The 19545-nt window shown below is 39.5% G+C and overlaps 1 protein-coding gene across 3 annotated transcripts in view; it reads right to left on the bottom strand.

The window, feature by feature from the left end:
• Rsbn1l (round spermatid basic protein 1 like) overlaps window positions 1-19545 on the bottom strand; it is a 61142-nt gene that overhangs the window by 12390 nt on the left and 29207 nt on the right. For 2 of the 3 annotated variants that reach the window (XM_085836465.1, XM_021163592.3), the window contains 3 exons: window positions 15433-16070; window positions 3709-3846; window positions 1538-1680 (listed from right to left, as the gene is read on the bottom strand). In XM_085836465.1, the coding sequence (XP_085692591.1) occupies window positions 1538-1680; window positions 3709-3846; window positions 15433-16070 (919 nt within the window). Of the gene's footprint in view, window positions 1-1537; window positions 1681-3708; window positions 3847-15432; window positions 16071-17503; window positions 17588-19545 lie in introns of all 3 variants that reach the window. The other variant, XM_085836466.1, reaches the window with a different exon arrangement.

Raw genomic sequence — 19545 nt, 5'->3', positions numbered from 1 at the left:
TCTACCTGCCTAAACTTCCTGAATTCTGGGATCACAAGCATGAACCACCACACTATCAACACAAAGACATATTCACAGATCATTTCTTTTTTTTATAAAGAAAAGAATAATAAAATACCCATGGTAATACAAGCCTGTAATTCCAGCACTTAGGAGATTCAGGCATGAGAATTTCAAATTCAAGGCCAATTCAGAATATGTAATAAGACCCTGATTCAAATAATCAGATTTATCACTGGTTACTCTGTTGATATTGTCATCTTGAAGGCCAGAACCACAAACAGTAAGAGATTTGTAAAGGACATGAAATCATAAAGAGAATTTACTGAAATATGTTTCAGGAGAGCACCTGACAAGCATAGAAAAGGGACCAACGAGCTAAAGTGCAGTAGCTGCTGTTTTATAGCAGCTAAAGGGAGAGTTACTTGGTCTTAACTCATGGCCCATTTGGTCCTTGTTTGCATAGATAAGTGGGCACCTTTACTACTTTGTTTCAAAAATGGGACATTATTTTTCATAACCCTAGCTATTTGTTCAGGTGCCACTGGACATTAGGGGTTGGGTTCCAGATGACTCTAGAAGACATCATGTGTCACTGTGGTCCTGAACTATCCCATTTTAATACAGTCAACCGTTGTTGTGAACTTGGCTGTTGAGACCTATTGCTCACCAGCACTGCCACTGGGTGGCTGGGTTTGTCTGGGGTTGCTGAGATTTCTTTCAGGCTTCTAAGTTTTATGGTGGCATTTAATTGTTTCTGTTAATCTCTAACTTTTTCTATGAGACAGGCACTCTGCCTCTATTTTCTTTAAGATAGAAATATAATTTTATCCACATGCCATATATTAAGTGGTAAATATATTCACATTTATGAGTTTTATCATCTTCCAATAACCTATCTGAGTCTTTTATAGGGGGGTAGGGAGCGGCATTTGAGACAGGGTTTCTCTATGTACTTTTGGATGCCCTGGAACTTACTCTGTAGCTCAGGCTGGCCTTGAACTCAGAGATGCACCTGCCTCTGCCTCCCAAGTGCTGGGATAAAAGGTGTGCGCCACCACTGCCCAGCATTATTTGAGTCTTATGGCAATTTTCAATAACTCTAAGTGCCTTGACCTTCCTCTTTTTGACTTTAAACTCATTCTCTCCAGTGCCAGGAGCACAAATCCAATTGAGACAGTCATCTGAAAGGACCCTTGTTCTTCTCAGTCCAGAGCATAGTACATTTTCAGCTCTTTGTATTACTTGACATCCTCCCATATGGTGGCCTTGAACAGTTGTTAAATTTATTGCAAAATTTCTCTATATGAGTGACATCTTTCAACTCCTAGTTGTAATTTATTTCATTTGCTTATGTCTCATGTCTGTGTTATAAAACTGTGCTGTTTTATAACCAAGAATACTAACATGTGGCCCATGTCAGGAACTTTCTGTAACTTATGCTTTAACTTATGCTATAAACGTTTTCTTCTACAATAGACACACACATACATGCACGCCAAGTCCATCCTCACTGATAAAGATGTATACAACAAACCTTTTCCTTTTGAAGGGTGACTTTGGCATATCAGCCACGGGGATCATTTGTTCTCCTGGACGTACCCACATGATGGGACCATCATCACTATCTTTCCGACTCTCTAATTTCAGACTAGACAGTGTTCCCCATGGCAATGTACACTAGAAATAAATAATTACATTAATTAATTATTTTCAAACTATATCTTCAAATGCATATTAAAAATACTTCATGGAGGGATAGGGCAGGGATAGGAAAAATAATGTTATTATATTATAATCTCAAAAGGAAAAATTAATACTCGACCTGAAAGCCAATAGATGAAACAGATTGATAATTTTTAAAAAATACTAATTCTCCCCTGTAAGAATCCTTACAATGTCCTAATAAATAAAAAGCTAAAATGAGACTGGAGGAAGAGAAAAACTGTCCCCCCCTTACACACAAATTCATATACAAGTTAAGCATCTGAAATACATCCTATATTAACACATCCCTATTGTCGTGTGTTCTGCTTCAGTTCAGCTCAGAAGAACGAACTCTCGTGGGCCGCCCTCCTAGAGGTGTGAGGCCCATGCTCATCAGTAGTCACTCTTCTTTCTAACACAGGCAACAGAAATCTAGTAAGCTGCCAAATAAGCATGTGGCCTCCACAACAACCTTGAAAACAAATTTGAGTTGAAAAAAACTAAATGTTTCCTTAATAAATCATAATCAAATACAACATCAAAAAATATATATATACGTACATATATATATATGCTTATATTTGTTTAGAAGTTTCTTTTTTGTTTTTGGTTTCTCTGTAGCCCTGACTGTCCTAGAATTTGCTCTGTAAACTAGGATGGCCTCCAACTCAAGAGATCCAACTGCCTCTGTCTCCTGAGTGTGGGATTAAAGGTGTGTGCCGCCACTACCTGGCAGTAGTTTCTTGAAAAGGCTACTGGTCTTAAAGCAGAAACTAAATTGAAATTTAAATGTGAAGGAGAATGGAAGATCACAAGTTCACTATGATGGAATGATGGTGTTGTTTAATCACCTCACAGTCCCTTTTGAAAGAACTTATTTCTCTAGAAAGAATGCTTAAAATAAGATTTGAAGCAACCATTCTATAAAATGCCACTTAATGATTATAATCAATGTACCTTGATATGACTACCTGGAAGAAAAAGGAACAAAGTTTAAAAGCTATAAAGGAGGAAAAAACAATATAGTGAAAACAGAAGATGCCTATGTGGTAAGTTTTAGACTAGTCTCACACTTGGCTGTGGACTAGGGCCTACATTTCAGGGAGAGTTCACACTGACCTCAGAATTACTGACTATTAAACACTTACCTGCCCAGTTCAGAGATTTCTCTCTCAATGGGCTACCTCAGGTAACCCATAGTAAGAGTGCAGCAGCACAGCAGGTAAGAGCTGGGCACACAAAACTAGAGATCTGAGCTCAATGCCCACAACTCATGCAAATATAGAAGGAGAGATGAGACTCCATAGAAAAAAGGGAGGAAAGAAAAAAGGGATTCCACCAAGTTGTCTGCTGACTGCCACATGCACATATGTGCCCTACCCCACATAGACTAATAATAATGAATACATTTTTAAAGAAATATAAAATGGACCTTGATTAGAACTTTTATAGACTATGATGGGGCATGAGCTCGATGTTTTATACAACTGTACAAGTCACTAGGCCAGTTTCCCACAGTGTCAGGCCACCCCCACCCCCTTTGTGCTCAAAGTGTTTAACAGGCATCCTTCCTACACTTGTTAAATCCGCCTGTGCTTAGTCTACAAGACACACAGAGGCAGTAACAGGCAAGGGCATTTGCTGGTGTAACATTTAACTTGGCCATTACAATTAAGATCGAGAAGTTACGGTAACACAAGATCACTGTTTCCTTCCTTTCCCCTGATTTAAATAAATTTTTTTCTAATTATATTGAGTGGCATGATGGTGCAGACCTTTAATCTCAGCACTCAGGAGAGAGGCAGGGGCAGGCAGAGTTCTGTGATTTGGAGACCAGCTTGGTCTACAGAGTGAATTCCAGGATAACCATGAGTGCAGGGAAACCCTGTCTCAAAACAAAACAAATATCATGATAGTTCTAAACAAACAGCCATCCATCGGCATCAGCTATAACCGAAAGCAATACCCACCACACTCTAGAATGCCAAGACCTTCTCTTACTTTTAAAAATGGTGACGCCTCTAACATGTCAAGGAACTCGGGGAAGTAATCGCCCACTTCTTCATCAACTGCTCCCACCAAGCTGATCTGTCGCATCGGGCCAGCTCTGTAAGTACCATGAGAATATGTTCTTTTTACCTGAGTGACATGAATTTAATTAAAAGTTAGACATGAAGTGTTTGCTACTGATACGTAACAATGAATCAGATCATTTCAAACTACTAGAACATAATACAAGGCAAGAAAAACCGAAAGAAACTTGTAATAATACAGTGATTATAGATATATTTATAAATATTAATGTTATTTGTAATATATTACTTATAATAATATATTTATAAATACATGTTTATATATATTAACTAATCAAGCCAGCTAATTTCCATTTCTTTCTCTGTAAACTACTCATTAAAAGAGTCAGAGAGAGCCACGCTGGTGGCATACATCTTAATCTCTGTCACACAGAGAAACCCTATCTTCAAAAACAAAAACAAAAAAAGAGGAGAGTTTAAAGAAACAACACTGTATAAATAACTCACTGCACCACCTCCTAATAGCAGAAGAGTTGTTGTTTAATACAAATTGCTACCAAAAAGATTCAAAATGACACACCTTCATTAGAAGTGGCAATTGTCTAATTACCCCCATGAGGAGTGGTTATGTGTCAAAAGACCACTAAAGATGATCTTTCATCCTGGACCAAGATTTTTAATGAGGCGCCAGTTCACATTTCTATCATGAATTCTAATGAAATAATTGAAATTCAGAATGGGCAATTCTAAGGCACAAATTCACCTTTGCTATCGACAGCTAACTCCGAGATCACATAAGCTCCTGCTCTCATCTCATAAGCCCAGACTGCAGAAGAAAACAAAACACACATCTACATAAAGCACCTGTTAACATGCCAGCCTGTGTGATGCCCACATGTTCAAAACAAAACAGCCTAAACGCTGTGCACTCACACCTGGATTTTCAATGGTACATTAAATTTAGTCTGCAGAGAACCATGATATTTTTAAATATATAAACACTAAAAAGGTGAATTATTTTAAGCTTCTTAACAAACTTTGAGCAAAATCTCAATTTTTTTTTTTTTTTTTTGAAGCAAGACTTTGTGGCCACCATATGTAGAAGATCAACTGTTTAGTTTGCCCAGGATGACCCTCGTTTAAACTAAGTCTACAATGCAGGCAACCCTGAGTTGGGCAAACTTTTATGATGTTATAAATCTATACAATTGCAGTAGTGTAGTATCAACATATGTGAAGTACCTTACTTCCAACCCACATAGTTTAAGAAACACAATAATAAATATTCTATAATGTTAGAATAATTGACATCAGAATTTTGTTTTTATCATAATCAACAAGTACTGATTCTTTTTTTTTTGATTTTTAATATTTTTATTACATATTTTCCTCAATTACATTTCCAATGCTATCCCAAAAGTCCCCCATAGCGCCCCCCACTTCCCTACCCACCCATTCCCATTCTTTTGGCCCTGGCATTCCCCTATATTGGGGCATATAAAGTTTGCAAGTCCAATGGGCCTCTCTTTCCATTGATGGCCGACTAGGCCATCTTTCGATACAAGTACTGATTCTTTACGTTTTTATTATACTCAACATTAAGTTTATTTACAAGTATTCCAAGTTTAACTTTTCATTATTCATTAAAAATTCACTTCTCAGATTAACAAACCAAACCCCAAGTCACAAAATGTATAAATTGTACTCCATCTTATAGTCAGGGTCTCATTTTTTTCTCTCCTAAAAGGTCTTATCAGTGTTATATCAGCAATTCTCAACCTGTGGGTCATGACCCCCTTCAGGGCCACATATCATATATCCTTCATATTACATCATGATTTATAATAGTAGCAAAATAATAGTTACAAAACAGCAGCAAAATAATCTTATGGGTAGGGGTCACCATAACATGAGGTGGCGGCACCATCTGAGAAGTTGAGAACCACTACCCTAGATGAACAAACTAAGAGTTTAAACTTAACTTTCCACCACTCTCAGGCCCTAGGAATTTGAATGCACTAAGAGCATCACAGGAGGAAACCTGGCCATTGGTGTGGCTCGGTGAAGCAGTCTTTAACCGAGGAAGCTTACCAACCTGAACTCTCGTGAACACACAAACCTCTGTTAAATGACTGCACGCCTGTCCTCGGTTTGAGATCTGCCTGTGACAGCATTAGTCCTGAGAGATCTAAGGCTACTAAATCGTGAGATTCGGGCTAAGGAAGAGCCCTTGCCTCGCCATTGTAACATACTGGGACTGATTCCCACACAGGTGGAGAGTAAGAGGCAAGGGAAGACAAGACAAGAAGTAAAATCAACTTACATTATAAGACACAAATTCTGCAAGGGTTTTAAAAGGTAACAAAAGGCATTTTAGTGAGGTAATATTTCTATGTCATACAGGCAAATAAATTTCCTGTGCATACATTTATTTAAATAAGATATGTAAATATCACCTAGGTCACTAATCAGTTCTAAACACCAATGAATCTTGGTACCCATGTACAAACAAAAAGACAAAAATACTAAGACATTATTAAATTGTGGAAATGAGATGTGGTCTTCTTTACTACACCAAAGAATTAACAATGACTCATTAAATAATGTACATGGTTTGCCTCGAGAGGAAGAAAAACAGCCTTTAAAATGTCTTTTTCAATGAGTGAATGCTTCTAAAGTAGTAAGTGTAACTTGATACAAGCTTCCCCAAAGACACGAGTTTGATTAATACACTTGAATAGCAAAGTCAAATGAGCTTTTTGTCCTAAATGCAGGAATTAAATACCTTATACAAAAGACACCAGTAAAGAACACTGTCTAAGTCAATTTAAGGGCAATTTAGGAGATAGGGAAAATGTTTAAGTCTGAAATTAACAGTCAATTTAGCTAATATGTAAATGTAATATATTTGAAATTTCTCTTTCTAATCATGTCATGTAATGTTTTTATAGTCAGGTAACTATTTCCACTCCACAGAAAAGAGGGAAAAGGCTGGATGTGGTGGTGTGCACCTTTAATCCCAGCACTTAGGAGACAGAAGCTGGCAGATCTCTATGCGTTTGAGTCTAGCCTGGTCTATATAGCAGTTTCCAGGACAGCCAAAGCTACAAAATAAGATCTTTCAAAAAATAAAGGGGGCAGAGGTTGGGCCAGGTACAGATCCATAACCCAGCCCCAGAAGGTGGAACAGAGAGAGCATTAGGAATTTGAGGCCAGCTGAAAAAGAGAGAGAGCGTTGATAACCAGTGGTAAGTTTTAAAAGACAATGGCTAATAACAGGGAACCAGAATTATTAAAAACATTAATACTCAGTCCTTGTAAAGTGTGTTTAAATATAAATAAATTAATGTAACACTAACAGAAAAAATGGGTAAAACGTGTTAGGAGTAACAGTGCTAAAGGTATCATTACTCAACTGTATCAACTGATCTGACTGGAGCTGCTGCTTCAATGACAATGATCACTTCACTGATTAAAATGCTTTATTAATCCAACCTAAAATGAAGAAGTGCAACATTTAACCCACCATGACAAATCCATAGGAAATTAGGATTAGGTAGAAAAAGTCACTTGAAGTTTTGACCATGATAAAATATTAACGATGATGTATTCAAGATGAAAAAGTATTTACCTCTTAGTAAAAACATACGAACAGCAAATAAACAACAAAATGCATGTGCTTTTCATAAAAATAGACATGGTTCTTGATTTTAGTGACCCCCATTTTACTGTAACAATGTGACATTCAAAATTTACTCACTACAGTAAAGTTAAGTAATACAACATGAAAATAAAACCTCAATTCTCTAAAAACCACCCATGCTAGTCCTACTATGACTGAGCCAAGAAAGGAAAAGACAAGGATCAGAAGACTAAATATTTTTAAAAGAAATGACACAAGACTGTAGCTCATAACACTCCCCCATTGTAGATAGGTACTCCTACTTCAGGCACAGTTTTAAGTCTTTCAGATCACATCAAAAGAATAAGGCCCACAGATCTGGAATGGGGGAGGAATAGGAACAAGTAACAGGCAGGCACAGCTGCAGCAGCTCTAGGGAGTTGTGTCACATCACTAAGACCACACAGGGACAGAAACCAGAGGTAAGGTATAGTGTACATGTTCCGTGAAGACTGCATCTTTACTAAAATCTATCTCTATAGTTCCTCTATATTTGGGCAGGGGGTAGATAGATCTCAAAAAAGCATAAAGACAAGAATGATACACATAGTCATATTTGCAAAAATCTGTATTTACACGGTGCCATTCCGAAGACATATAACATGAACAGATAAAAAATGCTGAGCACTGTTTTTTCTTTTATTAATCTATATGAATACACTGTTGCTATCTTCAGACACACCAGAAGACAGCATCAGATTCCATTCCAGATGGTTGTGAGCCACCATGTGGTTGTTGGGAATTGAACTCAGGACCTCTAGAAGAGTGGTCAGTGCTCTTACCTGCTGAGCCATCTCTCCAGCCTAATGCTGGGCATCTTAACTCATTTAAAAATACAAATGAAACGCAGGACGAAACTCAGCTGGTAGAGTGTCTAGCATGCAAATATGCAAACCTCCCAGTTCAGCCCCCACCCGACAATGCTCAATCTAACTCTCCCCTGAAGTCTCCCTCTCTAAAAACTAGATTATCATTGCTGCCCTTTTACTTCCTTCCTATATTCTGTTTCTAAAAAAGACTAACAAAATATCCGAAATAGTAGATAAATAAAGGAATTACTTACACTTGAACTACAAAGCTATTTATTAACCTCTCCTCATACACTCTTTAGATAAAAGAGCAATCCCTGTAACACCTGCATGACACAAAACAAAAGTGCAGCCACTGTAAAAGGAGATCAGGAACAGAGAGTTCCTAAGACTCAATGCTGTTTGTGTTACATAGAAAGATCACTCCAACAAGAGGGCAAAAGGATGAGGGGTTTTAGAACATGAAAAATAGCTTACAAGAGACAACCTGTTATTTCCCAAAGTATATTCCTTCAAACTACATTTCTATAATCAAGTAATTTTAGAAAATCCTTTCTGCATTAGAGGTTCCCACGTATGCTAAATGTCTGCGAAGGCTCATAGCAAATAAACCGTATTTGGCCTAGGAATGCAAAAAGTATTTTTTATTTCAAAATCTGTTTATCTGTAGTTGTTTCAGTGCCCCTATCAACACCCCAAGACATTAAAAGTTCTTCTGAATAGTAATCCATAAAATACTTTTGAAAAAGACACACACATTTAAACTTGTCTATCAGCTCAATTTAGAGTAAACAGAAGTAAAGGTTAAATGCTGGCTCTTCAGGCCAGCAGAGTAAGCAGAGGACCTAGTGTCTCGGTAATGCTCGGTTGAGGGACCAGTGCCTCACTCTTAGTAAGTGGGTTGCCCATCACATTACTGTAGTGTGTGTGTGTCTGTGGGAAGGGAAGGGGAATTGGGGGCAGGGACTAGAATATATGTAGATATGCCGAGGCACATACAAGCGTGCACCGTGGGGTCACAGGACGACCCATGGGAGCTGACTCTCCTTGAAACATGGAGGTAGGGGCCAGGGGTCAAGCTTTACACGCCTTCCTATGGTGCTTTGATATGTTTGACCCAGGGAGTGGCACTCCTGGGAAGTATGGCCTTGGTGGAGGAAGTCTGTCACTGTGGGAGTGGGCACTGAGACCCTCCTACTAGCTGCCCTGAAGACAGTCTTCTGTTTGCCTTGTAGAACTCTCAGCTCCTCCAGCACCATGCCTGCCGGGACACTGGCATGCTTTCCTCCAGGATAATAAATAATGGACTGAACCTCAGAGCCAGTAGCCAGCTTCAATTCAATGTTGTCCTTTGTAAGAGCTGCCTTGGTCACGGTGTCTCTTCACAGCAATAGAACCCTAACTAAGACACTTTACCTGCTGAGCTATCTCCCTGGTCATCACATTCTTACTGATGCAATCTAACCACCATGCACATAAAGGAAAGTGCCACAAGGGGGAGCTATTCCATGCCATATTTAGCACATACTTTCAAAGAGAAGAAAGTGGCGGAGGGAGGAGGGGTCTACCTCAATCATAATCACTCTTCACCATAATTTCTGAGACACAGCCTGTCACAGAAGCTGGAATGTTCAATCTGGCCAGTCTGGCTTGCTAACTGCTCAGGATCCTCCTGTCTCTGCGTTCCCAGGACTACAATTACAGGAGTGCTCTGCCACCATGGTTGTGAGAGACAGAATTCAGGTCCTCATGCTTGCACAGCAAGCGCCGTAAGGCCTAAGACAGCTCCTCAGCCACTTTATTCATTATATTTTTAAAATAGCCATAAGTTCAATAAAATTCATTTTTAAATTAATGACAGAGAAATATACTTTCCCAATTACAGCCTCTGATACCTGCCTCTAATAGATTAGATATGTGCAAGCACTGTATTTTATATATATGAGTGCTCTGTTTGCATATACACCCCCATGCTAGAAGAGAGCATCAGATCACGTTATAGGTGATTAGAAGCCACCATGTGATTGCTGGGAATTGAACTCAAGACCTCTGGAAAAGCAGCCAGAACTCTTAACTGCTGAGCCATCATCTCTCCAGCCCCATGCAAGTTCTTCTTAACCCTAGCCAACTGTAACGTTCTCTCTGACTGACCCTTACCACATTCCTTGTCCAGTATTCTAACCACTGCTCACCACCATTCTTTCTACACTCAGCTTCTGAGAACAACTTTCTAGGTTCCACGCAAGAGGCCTGTGGGACTGATCTGCCTGGCTTATTTCACTTAATGTAATGCTTTAGTAAATGACAGACTTCATTTATAGCATGTCTGAATTTCTCTATCCTTTCACTAGATGGTAAGACTGTCTCCCTTTCTCAGCTATCATAAACAATGCTAGAATACAGATCAGTGCAGACTTACCACATTCTCCTTCAGATATACCACCTGAGCTGTAGGGCCACAGGACCACACAAGGTGAAAACAAGGGTTTCACTTTGACATACTTAAGGAACTCCATACCACAGTTTAACTAACGGCACTGCTGACAACGTTTTCCCCAACAGTACATAAGGATTTTCTTTACTCTGTCTCAATAGTACTTGTTGCCTTTTGTTTTATAATAGCCATTATACTTTTTAAGGTTTAAAAAGAAAACACACACTTTTAAATTACGTTTACATATTTACTTGAAGGTGGAAGAGGAATATGCCCCACAGCATGCATGTGGCAGTCCAGGGCCAACACTTCTCTCCTTTGCTTCATGTTTTTGAGACTTCATGGCAAGGGTCCTTACCCAATAAGCCATCTCTCAGGCCCTGTTCCATTCTAAATGGAGTGAAATGGATCCATGGTTTGGAATGTGTTTCCCTGGTGATTAATAATAAAACAACAGTAGAATAAAAGCACAGGAAGTGACCCACATGTATGATCAACTGGCTCACCAACAAGGAGAAAATATAATGTGCCAAGGAGTGTGCATCTCTTCGGCTCACGCTAAGTCTTCTGGATGCCTGCTGTATTTACAACTATCAACCTTGCTTACGTTCTGAATTTTTAAAAACAGAGTTTCACTATGCAGCCATGCTTGTTTTGATACTGGTAATCCTCCTGCCTCAGCCTCCTGAGGACTCAGATCACAGGCATGCCCACCACACCTGATTTTTTTTTTTAAGATTTTATTTATTTATTTTATATATGTGAAGAGTACACTGTAGCTGTCCTCAGACACTCCAGAAGAGGGCATCAGATCCCATTACAGATGTTGTGAGCCACCATGCATGTGGTTGCTGGGAATTGAACTCAGGACCTCTGGAAGAGCAGTCAGTGCTCTTAACTGCTGAGCCATCTCTCCAGCCCAAATCCTGATCTTTATATCCTCCTACGCAACCAATCTGAGATGAAGTTTAGATTTAAACGTGCAAGAAAAAGCAGCTTCCAGAAGAAAATTCAGAAGAATATTTCATTGTCTTTGGGGTAGGCAAAGATTTTTAAAAGAGGACACAAAATACATTAGTCATAATTGAGAAAAATTATATTTTAGATTAAACTTAACTCCTAGGCATCAAAAGCCATTATTAATGATAAATCAAGACACCAAGTGAATATTATTTGGCTGAACAAAAAGACTGATCTACAATACTTTTTTTTTAAGTTACTAGTTAGGAAAAAAGCAAATTAAAAAAAAAAAATGGGCAAAAGAGTGGAACAAAACTGTTCCAAAGACAGTATTTAACTATACAACAATACTTAAAAGGTGCCTGGCACACAGTCATCAGAAAAAAATTAAATTAAACTACAGAGAGATAGTACTGTGAGTCCCCACAATGGCTAAATGAAAAAAAGATGGACCAAAAGTATGGTCCACGCTGACTGTAATAGAAACTGGTACCAAGAGCTTTTAAAAACCGTCATTAATCTATCAAAACTGTATATCTGTGCACTTCTTCTTACTGATAGTCAAATGATAGGTATATCTTAACAAAAATACATGTGCACATTGAGCACATGAACAAAAGTATTCACAAAGCCCTGCTGTAATAACACCAAAAGAAAAACAACTGAAATGTCCACTTACAGTAGGTAATCAGGACAATTATGACACATACCTCAAGTGGAATATTACAAACAGCAAGAAAACAAACATTGCTATCTATAAGACGGATGTCACAAACAATATTACAAGGAAAAGGGTAACAACATATGTATCATTAAATGACTTCAAAAATATGAGTTCAAAATATGTAAAACTGTTTGTTTTAATTCAGTATAATGGTTAGTTATCTGGACGTTTATGTGTGGGCTGGGAAATGGCTTGACGGTTAAGAGCATTCACTGCTCTTTCAGAGGACTGGGGTTCAAGTCCCAGAACCCACACTGCAGCTCACAGCCATGTGCAACTAGCTGAGGGGATTCAACAGCCTCTTCTGACCTCCACAGACTCTTTCACACACACAGTACACATACACACTCTACACACACATACACACGAGATAATAGTTTTATAGAACTGTACATATTTAGGTGTTAGGGCTTGAGGTTAGCAGATAGTTCAAGACTAGTTCAAGAAAGCCCTCTAGCCACTTTCATCTCTAATGTGTATACTTTTCCATGTACACTCTATCCTTCACTAAAAGATTTATGGAAAGAGGAATCAATTCCTAGAAGGAATAAGGTTAAGAAACGCAGCTTTTAAAACTAGGTGTGCTAAGCACGTGTAATTCCAGCAATCAGGAGGTAGGGCAAGGCACCCAGGAATTTAACTCCAGCCTTAGCTAGCTATGAGAGACCAGGTAGGCCACCCCATGTTTCATGAGTTCCTATTTCAGAATAAACAAACAACAACAAAAACAGAACAGCTCTTATCGGAAGAACAAGAGACTAGAAATAGAACTGATCTAAGAAAGTGTGCTCACGGGCCAGAGTGAGCAGGGGCCGGAGCGAGCAGAGGTCCTGAGTTCAATTCCCAGCAAGCACGAGATGGCTCACAGCCATCTGCACAGCTACAGTGCACTCACACACATACAATACACAAGTCTCTAAAGAGAGAGATAGAGAGATAGAGATAGAGAGAGAGAGAGAGAGAGAGAGAGAGAGAGAGAGAGAGAGCCTGCTCACTTTCTCTTCACTGCGCTGTCTTCTGGACTCCGGTTCATTAGCCCAGTACTTAAGGACAAGCCCAAAGCTACGCCCACTCTAAAGACAACAGTCTCAGTTATCTACACCTTTTTACTTGAATTGATTTCTTAGTTTTGAATTTTCCTAAACTCTTAGTAAGAGAAAATGAAATAAAATAAATGGGTTGGCTAGTAATGAATGTTCTATTGCTGCCTTATCATACATTCTAAAAATATTTCATTTCCAGTTCTCAAATATGCTACATTAGGGAATAACCTTCATACACACACATTAAAATTTAAATATTGTTATTCTCCATGCTACTGTATGCTGCAGAATACACACCAAACATGCTACTGGGAACTAGGGGTGGAAACTATATCTTGAACATATAGTATTTTTCAGGTAGAAAGTGTATCCTGAACATCAACTGAAGGAATATAGCAGAGCAAGGAGAAGCCAGAAATGAGGATTAGATTTAGTGCTATTCCTAGGAGTGCTGACAACCCTAAAATAAACTACTTCTCTCTAGTCTGTTAGCTAATCTCACCTTCGTAGAGAAACATTAGGAGAAAAGTTCACCACGATCTGAGATTTTACTGTATCTTCCCCATAAACTAGAATGTTAGATCAGTCACTACCAGAAAAAAATTTTAAAAACTAATCGAGCTGGAGAGATGGCTCAGAGGTTAAGAGCAGTGGCCGCTCTTCCAGAAGCCCTGGATTCTTTCCCCAGCACCCACACGCACCCACATGGCAGCTTACAGCTGTCTGTATCCTCAGTTCCAGGGCACCTGACCCCCTTACAAGACACTGGCTCTAGATAGGCTCCACATCAACTTTTTGTCTCTGGTTTCTAAAATGAAATTCTGTAGAAAAGATTAGGAAATGGAAATGAGCTTAGATTATTGTGGCAGTTTAAATGAGAATGGCTCCTTCTTCAGGCTCAGATCTCAATGTTTCCCAGTTGGTGGACTGTTCTGGAAGGATTAAGGGGTCTGACCTTGTTGAAGAAGGTGTGTCCCTAAGAGATCTCAAAGGCTCAAGCCAGGCCCAGTCTCTGTGTCCTGCTTGTGGATCAGATGTAAAGTCTCAGCTACTGCTCTAGGAACATGCCTGCCTTCCACTTCATTTCCCACCATGAATCATAGACTCCACCTCTAAAACCATAAGCAAGCCTACAATTAAATATAAATACTCTCTATGTGTTGCCTTGGTGACGGTGTCTCTTCACAGTAACAGAAAGTGACTGAGGCAAATATGCACTAATATTTTCATATCATTACATACTAAGTAGTGATTAAGTCATACTCCAGTATATTTTACCAGCCAGCACGTATTTAGCACCTGCTTATTTGATAGACCCAGTGCTAAGCACTTACAGGGCATTTACAAAGAGGATAATAGTAGGTGATTTACAGGGTTAGGGTTGCAGAGTTTTTGTTTGTTTTGTTTTGTTGAGACAAGGTCTCTTCTACATAGCCCTGGCTGTCCTCGAACTCACAGAGATCCACTTGCCTCTGCCCCCCAAGCCCTGGGATCAAAGGTGTGTGCTACTACACTACTACACCTGGTTGATTAATAGGTTTGAAAGCAACTATGAACTGGAAAACACCTTGTTAAATTAATTTCACTTAATTCAAGTGAAATCCTTATCTGAAAGGGGGCGGGAGGACAGAACCTTAAGTATTTCATTAACTGATTTTTAAGTAGAATAAAAAGCGAAATTGGAGGCTGGAGTGCTGACTCAGCGGTTAAGAGCACTTCCAGAGGACCTGGGTTCAATTCCCAACACCCAGGAAGCTCAACACTGTCTGAAACTCCAGCTCCAATTTTGACACCTTCACATGGATACACAGGCAGGCAAAATGCCAATGCACATCAAAATAACAGTAAGATAAATACTTTCTTTAAAAGGAGAAATTAAAATTTAAACTTGTAAACTCACACCAAGAAGTTACTCTCAAACAGTTTCACTGGACTTTTCCCATTTTACCTCAAACCTACAGTAAAATTAAGAGGAAAAACACAAGTCTATCTAAAATGTACAATTAAAAGCTATTTTAAAACAAAACTAAAGCCTCTTACCTGAGCATGAAAATTGGACATAGTCGTTGTTTCTATATCTTTCTTTCCCAGTATCTCCATTTTCACTGGTGAATTGGGAAAATTATATGAAAAGTAGTCTAAAAAGTCAGGTAAGTATGTAGCTGCCCCATGAACAATGCCCATTACATAGAAAGCCGCAGAGCTTTCGTTTTCACTGAACACTAAACCCACAAATTCTTCTGCAAATCTCTGCATCTCCATGGGAGACAGGCAGGAGAGTTCATTACTGTAGGCATGGATGACTGCCGCGCCTCCGTTAGGCTGCTGCTCGATGTGAATGAGCTGCCTGAACGCCAAAGTGTCCAACCTTCTAAGGTTATTCTTATCGCTGGGCTCCTTTAATGACACAAATGGAAAGTCGCTGTTATCAGGAATTTTTGAATCACAGTTTTTGGTATCCAAATGTTTTCCAATGCAATCCTTTCCATTCTCACTTATGATGCTTTGGGCTTCTTGCTCCTCAGCAGACAGCAATCCTGAACAGATGGTCTGAATAGATTTGCTATACATTTTTGGACGCTTCCGTTTTTCATTCTCTTTGTGTTTCTTTTTCTTTTTCTTCTTTACTTTTTTAATTTGTAAGTCTTCTATATTTGTTTTTGGTTTCTCCTTCCCACCTGTTGGGAAAAATTTTTTTTGAAACTCCATATTTTAATTACTTAAAAAAAGAAACATGCTCTTAAGAACTGTTCTATAATATATAAGTTTACTTGCGATGATTCTGAAAGTTCAAATTCAGAGAATTTGCTTTCTATTCAAATTGTACTTTGTCTTTCTCTCTCATCCACCTTCTGCCTTTACACACAAGCACACAGACAGTAGGCTCTGGACTGCTAATCAGACAGCAGATGCTGAATGCCCACTCAAATAATGAGTCAGTCGGGCTCAGAAAGTGTCACCTTCAAACTGTAAAAAGCAGAATCAGAAACCAGTAACAACAGTAACCTTCAGGGAGTTCACATGGATAGATTGTAAAATTTACTTTATCTGAGGTTTAAAAAAATCATACCGAGATGCCAAGGAGACTAAAAAAACAAAAAAACATGTAGATAGAAGTGTTTGCACACTCTAACACCGGTGTCACAATGCAGAACCCACCAATCTCTGCGCACCTCACTCAGTAAGCTGCATGAGCACTGCCCTAAGTCCGACACAGCACACAGCGGCCGAGTCAAGAACCAGTGGGTAGGTACCTGTGATGGTTTGTATATCCTTGGACCAGGGAGTGGCACCATCTGAAGGTGTGGCCTTGTTGGAACAGGTGTGACCTGGTTGGAATGGGTGTGTCACTGTGGGTGTGGGTATAAGATCCTCACCCTAGTTGCCTGGAAGTCAGTCTTCCACTAGCAGCCTTTGGATAAAGATGTAGAACTCTCAGCTCCTTCTGCGCCATGCCTGCCTGGATACTGCCATTCTCCCACCTTGAAGATAACGGACTGAACCTCTGAACCTGTAAGCCAGCCCCAATTAAATGTTGTTTTTATAAGACTTGCCTTGGTCATGGTGTCTGTTCACAGCAGTAAAACCCTAACTAAGACAGGAGAAGACAACATCAGAATCCATCCCTTCTCATACCCTAAACTGCAATGATGCCCAGGTGCTAGGCAAAGAGACAAAGAAAAGAGAAAGCCGTGACAATGAACGGAAGGACATCACAAGGGTGTATACTAAAGAGTTTCTGTGAACAAAGGCATCAGACCCAGGGTCAAAAACCAGCAAAGCCAGGAATAAAAGACTATTCTAATCTACGCGGGCTACTTAATTAGAGGACCTCAGTGTACATATAAGCACACACATCATTTATATACACACACAATAATAATGTGTGTGTATATTTTTCTATTTCTTATATAGAAATAAGCAGACTATGAAAATATTATGTATATTGTAGGAAAATGCGGTTTCCTAAGATAATTATGAAAAGGACAAGAAAGTAACAGTTCAGATAAAAACCTTGTTTCTCTTCTGTCCTTTCTGGGTTTGTTCAGGGGTAGGGAGGACGTGGACTGTTTGGTTGAATACTAGTGTTCACCTGCTTTTCTGTCTGTACCACGTGCATGCTTGAGAGCAGGAAAGGGAGTCAGGGCTAGTTGTGAGTCTCCATATGGGGTGCTGAGAATGGAACCCAGGTCTCCTAAAAGAGCAGCTCTTAACCATGACTCATTGCTCGCCCCTTCAGCAGAGTTTTGCTGTTTTGATTTTTAAGACAAGGTGAGCTTGAACTCATGACGATCCTTCTGACTCAGCCTTGAGGGACTATGGTGCTGAGGTTGCAGGCCTGAGTCATCACACTCAGCTGTCTTACTCCATTCCTATGATAACGTTCCATAGATAAAATTATCCCAAACTGCCTTGCTTAAGGGGGTGGGAGGACGTTTTTTGAGATGAGCCTCAAACCTGATATCCAGCTGAAGATAGCTCTGAGCTTCTCCTTCTTCTTTCCCAAACTCTGAGATTAGCACCATGTACCACCATACCCAGTATTATGCAGTGCTGAGGACAAACCCCAGGGCTTCCTGCAGAGAAGGATGGACGGTATCAACTGAGCTCTATCCCCAGCTTCTTCACATGAAATTTTCCATGTTCACATAGCTCTTATTTCTTTACTTTTCAGTACTGAGATGATCTACATATTTTCAAAACTAAATCTCTCAGGCCAATTCAGAAAAGACTTGACTTCTCATAAAAACCATCTACATATAGTATCTTTCCTTTACATAACACTCTTACATTTTGTGTGTGTATGTACACACGCATCTGTGTACATGCAAGCCTGCGTGTGCACTGCTATAGCATGTGCTGCAGTCTGAAAACAACCTTCAATAGTAGGTTAGGTTCTCTCCTTCCATGTAGGTGTCAGAAATCAAGGGATCAAATTCAAGTCATCAGTCAGGTGTGGCAGCTATGCTTTTAATCCCATCACTTGAGGTGCAGAGGCAGGTAGATCTCTGAATGCAAGGACAGACAGAGCTAGAGAGACCATGTCTTGGGGGGGAAAAAAAATCAAGTTATGTAGTTTTACCTTCTAAGACAACTCACCAGTTCTGTGGATGAATTCTTAACTATGCAGTGAAGAACAAAACTAACATGACTACTACAAGTAAAAACAGAGCCAGTCAACATGGATATGTCTGTAAAAGTCCTAAAAAGTAAAATGTTCATTCTCTGAAGAGGCTAAACTAACAGTTCTCAACCTGTGGGTCTCAACTCCTCTGGGGATCAACTATCAGATATCAAGCGTATCAGACATTTACATTTTGATTCATAATAGTAGCAAAATTAGTTATGAAGTAGCAACAAAACAATTTTATGGTTGGGGGTCACTGCAATACGAGGAACAGGTCACAGCATTAGGAAGGTTGAGAACAATGTATTCTACTGAAGTATGTACTTCCAAAATATCAGATCAGGTAAGCATCATAAAAACAAAAGCTAGGGAATTGGTTGCAATATTTGTCTTGCCGGGCAGTGGTGGCACACACCTTTAGTCCCAGCACTTGGGAGGCAGAGGCAGGCAGATTTCTGAGTTCAAAGTCAGCCTGGTCTACAGTGAGTTCCAGGACAGCCAGGACTACACAGAGAAACCCTGTCTCGAAAACAACAAAACAAAACAAAACAAAACAAACAAAACAAAGCAATATTTGTCTCAAATAAGAGAAGCATCCTGATCAATTCCCAGCACTATTTAACAACTGCTAGCTCCTGACCTCAGGAGGTAGAGGCAGAAGGATCTGAAAATTCAAGGTCATCTACAGCTACATATTGGTATCTACCAAAAACATAGGACCTGCTTTTAACCTATATGCTTGCTCATGGGGAAAACATGTTTGACGTATGACAAAATTTAAAAATACTAAAATCAAAATGTCATTTTTCTTGTAACTTATTGTTGAGATTTGGTCTGTTGCTATGTATTGTTATGCTAAGTGCAGGCTCCCAAGGCCTAGTTGCCCTAGAGATGAGAGTCTGCAGGTACACCTAAGTGACACTATGTGACCTTACCCCCAAGTTACCCCTGCCCAAGTTATTTCTGTTGTGTGAATAAGGATGCCTTCAGCCTACAGCTGGGCAGAACTGAGATAGGAGGGGACT

Source organism: Mus caroli, unplaced genomic scaffold (assembly GCF_978045245.1).
Source record: "Mus caroli unplaced genomic scaffold, Mus_caroli_1 scaffold_4, whole genome shotgun sequence".
Classification (NCBI taxonomy): domain Eukaryota; kingdom Metazoa; phylum Chordata; class Mammalia; order Rodentia; family Muridae; genus Mus; species Mus caroli.
Note: the sequence above shows the minus strand (reverse complement) of the source record. Positions and strands in the feature narration are given on the sequence as shown.